General features: G+C 37.4%; 1 protein-coding gene across 2 annotated transcripts; it reads right to left on the bottom strand.

Moving 5' to 3' along the window:
* Window positions 1-759: 759 nt before the first annotated feature.
* LOC103703688 (CBL-interacting protein kinase 23-like) lies at window positions 760-6,505 on the bottom strand. 2 transcript variants are annotated; one of them, XM_039114561.1, is made up of 14 exons: window positions 5,904-6,504; window positions 4,616-4,678; window positions 4,146-4,217; window positions 3,918-4,025; window positions 3,704-3,784; window positions 3,338-3,391; window positions 3,095-3,220; window positions 2,891-2,980; window positions 2,622-2,741; window positions 2,420-2,536; window positions 1,841-1,957; window positions 1,529-1,585; window positions 1,132-1,206; window positions 760-1,030 (listed from the first exon to the last, which is right to left on the bottom strand). In XM_039114561.1, exons 1-14 carry the CDS (start codon window positions 6,069-6,071, stop codon window positions 950-952), a joined length of 1,329 nt encoding a protein of 442 aa, XP_038970489.1. In that variant the 5' UTR covers window positions 6,072-6,504; the 3' UTR covers window positions 760-949. The 2 variants fall into 2 exon arrangements, with proteins under 2 accessions (XP_038970489.1, XP_038970490.1); XM_039114562.1 differs by lacking the exons at window positions 760-1,030; window positions 1,132-1,206 and adding an exon at window positions 1,324-1,440 and having other exon boundaries at window positions 5,904-6,505.
* Between the last annotated feature and the right edge of the window lie 295 nt (window positions 6,506-6,800).

Here is a 6,800-nt window from a genome sequence, read left to right as displayed (position 1 = left end):
GCAAAACAACTTTACTATCAAAAGCTATTGAATATATCCTTTTCAATATAAGTAACTAAATATCATTCAACCACTACTCTCTCATTCAATTATATAATTGACTTTTTTTGATATTTGTGGTTGAGGAGGCTTTTCCAATAGTAGTGAGAATCAATGTCAATTTGATAAGTTTATAAAGGATAGAAAATATTCTGTCTTCTCAACCATCTTCTGAGCAAGACCACCAATTCTTTTTAATTGTACCTATATTAGACCGCATATTCATGGTGTATGTTTCTAACTGATTATTCAATGCTATGAGATCCACTGAAGAAAATTTATTGGATAAAACTGAGACAACCAGATGAGCTTTCCCTCGTCAAAACTGAGAATGCATCAGAGGGATTTAAGCATGCCACATGATGAAACAACTTAGTGTTTACTTCTGTAAGCCAACTATTAAACTCTTGGAGTTGCATGTCAATAATTGTATTAAAGAACTCAATGGGTGATGCAGACATAAAAAGCCTGACGTTAGCTTCAGAACTATCCTGCAAAAAGCTAGACTAGCTAACCATTAATCTTAACTATCATGCAAAAATAAAACCAAACCTAAAAGTAAGAAAGCAGAAAATAGATTTTAAAATCTAAAGGCTACGAGAAAATAAGGAACTATAATACCTAGTAGATAACCAGTAGCCTATTTCCTTGCTACCAAGAGGGCCCCACCACTACCAAGGCCTTCTATTACCTTTTGTTGATCATTTGGATAACAGTGAATTTACAAACAAAATCTAGTGATGCTATAGAAGTACAAATCATTTATTACATACCCAAACATCCAGTAAAGTTTCTAAATGGTTAATCGCAGTAATGAACAAGGTAACTATAATGCGGAAACCTTCCATCTACTAACATAATACAGACCAACGTCATCAGTCACAGTATTTACATCATTAAAATTGCAAATCTAATTTTCAATAGTCCCATTGGCTTCATCTTGTGACTTCCATACAATATCTTGCAGACCTGTTGAGAGGTTCTTGTAAACCTAGACAAAAAGAAAAAAATATCATTGAAGTAGCTCAGACAATATCTCAAAAAAATCCGAATACAAAATAAAAACCTAGCTAGTACAATTCTTTCACTTACTTTGTGAAATTCGAAGGTATCACCCTTAGACTTACGAAGCTCCACCATGCATAATGTGGGTGCTACTTCAAAAACCTTTGGAAGAAAAAGGAACAGACAATTTCAAGTTTTGTTTGACATAACATCATTGAAAATGAATGATTAACAATAATTAGCACACAGGTTGACCCCACTGGCCCGTAAGTGGAATATATTTCCGCAGACATTTGGTTGTCGTCAAACTGCCTCGAGATGCATGCTGGCTACATTTAGGGAGTTGCATGCATCCAAGACTGTTTAACATGCATCTCAATGTTTGATGAATGGCATCTGCAATTAGTGAAAATTTGTGCTCTCACTGACCAGCAGATTCAACCCACATCCCAAAGAACATAAACAACTGATCATTGATCAGTACCTGTGTCGTAATGGCTAAATGACCTTTCCTTCCACTTTTCTCTCCTTTCAGCTTTAACTGGTACAAATGAAAATTGCATTTATAATTAGATAGAACAAATGACTGATGAGTGCAAATAATGCTGTGTGGAAAATGTCAGAAACAGATGAAGGCAGTGAATATGCTCCCATCAAAGTCATTGGCTCAACCATCAAAAAAAAAAAAAACAAACAAATTGCTGATTCTCATGTAAACTTGATCTGAATTTTTGCTAATAAGGTAATTCTTTCTAGAATAGACAGTAAAGCAAGCATATGATCGCGGAAAGCAGACCTTGTAATTTTGCTTCTCTACATTGAAGCCCAGAGGCATGGCTGCTTGTTCAATTTTTGAAAGTATCTCATTGGCAGGAAATTTTGATGTAAACCTTGTTTCCCGTTTAACAGTACCCTGTTCAGCATTCTTACAGTAAGTCTGCATATTTTACAAGCAAGGGAAAAACACAGAGACAGAGATAGGAGGGGAGATATGGGTCATTGTCTCTCGTAATCGATCCACAAGTGTATAAATTTATAACTACATGAACAACATAATTTACTGAGCAGATAGTACCAAATACAATACCCTGTAGGAACGAAGCACAAATTTAACTATTAAGAATTTAAAGTGACATAACATATGAATGCACTCACTTAAGCAAGCACTGGGAAGAAATATAGAAGAAAAAAGAAAACAAAAACCTCCTCTTTTGTTTCATTTGCTGTAGATAATTAAGACCAACAGAGAAATACTTCAAAGTTCAGTCTCTGATGCCCAGAGAGCTCACGGAGAAAAGTAGTTTCTAGAGCAGGAAAATATACAATCTAGAATCAATTGAGAAAGGAAATATAAAATCAACCAAAAAAAAGTTACCATTTGTTTCTCAAAAAGGGTGCCAAGATTGAGACCCTGAGATGTCGAAATAAGCTCAAAAGCATTCATTACAGCTGGCCCTCCATCTCGCCTCTCAACAACAAGATTCGTGGAGTCCTGCACATAGAAAAACAGAGTTGAAAAAAAAACAAACTTACACATTTTAGGAATTTCATGTCTGAGGAATACGACCAAAACCTACCCCAGATCCACCGAAAATTGCATCCACATCGCCAAGATCAACATCTGGTGTCTCAAAACTTGGTGGCTGATATCCTTTCTTAAACCACTCATTCTCAATGACTTGAGCAATTGTAATGCGCTGCAAAGAGCCCAGACTGCATCAGGCAGATGTATTATAAAATTTGACATAACAGGTTTCATATATATGCCATTTACAATCAGAAGCATCCCAAGCCTATGAATTCCACGCTAGAAAGCTGAACTAGGTGTTCGAGCAACATGACTTACAGTCTCAGGATTGGGATCCAAAATCCTCTTGATAAGTTTCTTTACACTTGTAGAGAACCAAGAAGGACAAGTAAATTCTGCTTTAGAGATCTGCAACCACCCTCCAAACAAGTCAGCAATTAACTTTCTTCAAACAGTAATGGATCAGCAAAGCATATTAGTTAATCAGTATCTCAACATAACATTTCTGTATCAAAAGCTCACCTTTTTATATAAAGACATAAGGTTGGTGTCTTCAAAAGGCCGGTAACCTGCCATTAGGACAAAAAGAATGACTCCACAGGACCAAAGATCTGCCTTGGCCCCATCATAACCTTTGTTGTTGATCACCTAAGGAAGGTCGATCCGATATCAGAAAAGAAATAATGAAGCAAAAAAAAAATGGCCAAGGATGGTTAAGATTAACAAATTTGTAAATCTCAGCTTCATGCCAAGTTTTATTTAGACCTCAGGAGCAACATAATTTGGAGTCCCGCATGTTGTGTGAAGCAACCCATCCTCCTGCAGGAAAAAAGTTCAGCAGGGTTTAACATTCACATATCTAAGTTCTTTTATAAAAGATCTACTAAAATTGTTCTTTAGCTCAAGTTGTTGTGTTTCAAGTACACAAAAGCACCACATAATTACAAAGAGAATCAAAAAAAATTATATTATCTTGCACTAAATGCCCATCACGGATATGAGAAATTAACAATACATCTTCCTAGAATATGAAAAGTGGAAACAGAAACAAAAGGAATTTGTGATCTCAAACAAATTGAATATGTTGAAATTGACAAAATGATGATCAAATAAAGAATTTTTTTAACTTACACGAAATTGCTGAGGTAATGCACTTAGTCCAAAATCAGAGACTTTGAGCACCCCATGGGAGTCTAACAGCAGATTCTCTGGCTGTTACCAAAACCAATGTAAAAGGCTCAGTTAAGTATAAATAATTTGCATTTATAACAACACCATTCATTAGTTGTAACCGATCATGAGATTCAGAAATGCTACTCAATGTAATGGGGAAATCATCTTTTACCTTTAGATCTCTGTGGAAGACATGTCTGCTATGACAGTAGTCTACAGCGTTGATTAGCTGTTGAAAATACTTTCTGGATTCATCCTCCTTCAATTTTCCATGACAGGCCTAAAGCAAAAACCTGGAAAATCAGTATCAAGGACACCAGGACCCAAAAAAGGGGGACAAATTAAAAGTATCAGAGACTCCAGAAAGCATAACCAAATGTGATACTAATGAACATCTTACAATTTTGTCAAAGAGCTCTCCCCCAGTTACCAGTTCCAAAACTAAGTATATTTTTGTCTTGCTGGCCATCACCTACACAAGCAAAGATCAGTTAAACAATAATAAAGCAGGTTATGGATGACCTGACAGGCAGGCAGACATGGAGAAAGATGCACTAAAGCCCCAAGTCACAAGATTGTTATGAATAACAACATAATACAAAATCCAGGATACATATTTAAGATAAAAAAGAAATGGTAAATATCAGATACTCCGTAGATCATTGACAATATGTAAGCGATTGAAGAATTTTAAAAATAGATGATAAACAATAAATAAAGTAACAATTTCTCGTAAAGCCAGTTTTAGAATATTAGGAAGCTTTCAAAAGAATTTTCTACATCCAGTCCACAAAAGTATGAATGGGAGCCATGGTTGCTACAGAATTGCCTTTCATGAAAGTGCAGATGAAGATGAGATTAATGACCCACCTCATACATCCGTATGACATTTGGATGTTTGATTAGCTTCATGGTCGAGATCTCACGTTTTATCTATAACAAACACATAAGTAAACATTGTCAGCCTGTAAGGCATATCACAAAATCTCTACAACTCAATGACCCCCTCAATAACTCATTTAGAGCACAAAAAGAAATAAAAACACAGAAACAAAGGTACTGGTGCTTATAAAAACGAGATCAGATTGTCCTTTCAGAAATATTGTAATAGATCAGACTTATACATAACTATGTAAGAAAAAGAGTAGCGACTAAGAAACAGCATTGGAAAGTATCTCCTGCTTTCTTTTTCTTTAACCCATCTATCATATGTCAAAGATAGAGTATCACAAGATTACAGCACTTGCACAATGAAACCACACAAAGAACCAAATTAACTCAAAATTAATCCTCGGGAAGCTTGCATCCCTCAATTTTCAACCACACATGGTGTACTGGCAAACCACAAGAATTGTTCAGGAGAAAGCCAACAACAAACGACGAGGCAAGGAAAAGAAAATCCATGAATAAATAATTGTATAGCCAAAAAATCCCTATGAAAAATGAAACGTGTATAAAAGATAAGTAATTTTCCATTGCAGTTGTTCCTACAGATTAAATTAAAAAAAGTAAAAAATAGGCAGATAAATGTTTTCCGAACAGGACAATACAACCAAAAGCAACAAATGTCCAACCAAATGCACTTTCAATTATCGTTCCAAAATCTTTAACAAATGACCCTTCCAAATCAATTACCTTTCTCTTTTGAAACTACCTATCTTTCTGTAGAAAATAAACTTCTTCGGTGAAAACACTAGCCTAATTATTTCCAAGCTTGATTACCTAAGAAAAGAAAACAAATATCTTAATTCACAAAGAGCGAAGCCAAAGAAAATCAAATCAATTCCTTTTTCTATCATTTTTGAGTCAGTACAGAATATAACTGAAGTCAATTATATAATCACCAAGACCAGTAAATTTAACATAACAAAACCTAACATGAGAACTAAAGCGAGACGCTGATTCATGAAAAAAGGTTAAAAAATAAATAAATTAATATACGAAAAATCCTAGAAAAAAAGAGCATCCGGGGAAAAGGACATTTTTGTCTATCTTTACTTCATATTATTGAAAGATCATAACAACATAACAAAGCATAAGCTAAACTATATCTTCCAATTTCAAATCTAAAACAGAAATCCATCAACAAAGGGCAAAATCGAAATTTTATTTTTTTTTAAATTTTGACAGGCCGGGGGAGAGGACAGAAAGGCCGAACCTGGCCGATCATCTTGTGACGGAGGATCTTCTCCTTGTCGAGGATCTTGATGGCGAAGCACTCGCCCGTCTCCACGTTCCTCGCGAACTTCACCTTGGCGAACGTCCCCTCTCCAAGCGTTCTCCCCAGTTCGTACTTCCCCAACCTCATCCTTCCCACCGAGCTCATGTTTGGCCCTCCGGAGATTCCAACCCTAATATCCTTCGACAAACCAAACGTTTCTCCTCATCCCCCCCTCTTAATGCGTCAAGACCTCTTCTTCTTGCACGGCTGCCACACCTGCGACTTCACCACCTTCATCTCTCCCAACTCCTACCGTCCTCCGAAACCCTAACCCTAAACCTAACTCCGGCGGCAGCGGCGGCGGCGGAGGAGAAATCCGGACGAATCTAGAAAGAAACAGAGATCTGGGCGGGGGCGCATCGGAGAACCACCATTGGGAAGAAACGATCCGGGGAACTCTAGAACGGAGAGGAACCCTCGAAATTCTTCGATCGAATCGGAAACCAAAAGGCGAAGCCCAAAAAATCGCCTCTTCTTGCTTCTTTCTTGCCCTCCCAAATTTGAAGGTCGAGAGAACGAGCGGCAGGCCCTCCGAGGACGACGAACCAACTTAAATTGGTACACCGTATTCCATCTCGTACACGTAGACAAAGGCGGTCCCACACGAGAAATCATTGCCCGCACAAAGTCAATAACAGTGGCTGATTTCTATAAATGCCGCGCATCTTGATGCTTCATCAGAGAAATCAGCGGTCGTGATTGGCCCTATGCCCGGCCACGGCCAAGTGTAGGTCATAAGTTCTCGTGCCCCACGTTAGGAAAAGATACGCCACGACGAAATGAATCCCTACGAGGAGAAAAAGCCGGTCGAGGCCCGGTCCATCCGAGGTAACG

Source organism: Phoenix dactylifera, chromosome 16 (assembly GCF_009389715.1).
Source record: "Phoenix dactylifera cultivar Barhee BC4 chromosome 16, palm_55x_up_171113_PBpolish2nd_filt_p, whole genome shotgun sequence".
NCBI classification, from domain to species: Eukaryota; Viridiplantae; Streptophyta; class Magnoliopsida; order Arecales; family Arecaceae; genus Phoenix; species Phoenix dactylifera.
The sequence above is the reverse complement of the archived record's forward strand: the minus strand, read 5'-3'. Positions and strand labels throughout refer to the sequence as shown.

Coding starts and splice junctions, on each gene's coding strand:
- LOC103703688 (XM_039114561.1), bottom strand. CDS start 6,071: ATGAGCTCGGTGGGAAGGATGAGGTTGGGGAAGTACGAACTGGGGAGA. Junction 4,679..5,903: donor GTCACAAGATGATCGGCCAG/GTTCGGCCTTTC, acceptor TGTTTGTTATAG/ATAAAACGTGAGATCTCGAC. Junction 4,026..4,145: donor GAGAGCTCTTTGACAAAATT/GTAAGATGTTCA, acceptor TTTTTGCTTTAG/GCCTGTCATGGAAAATTGAA.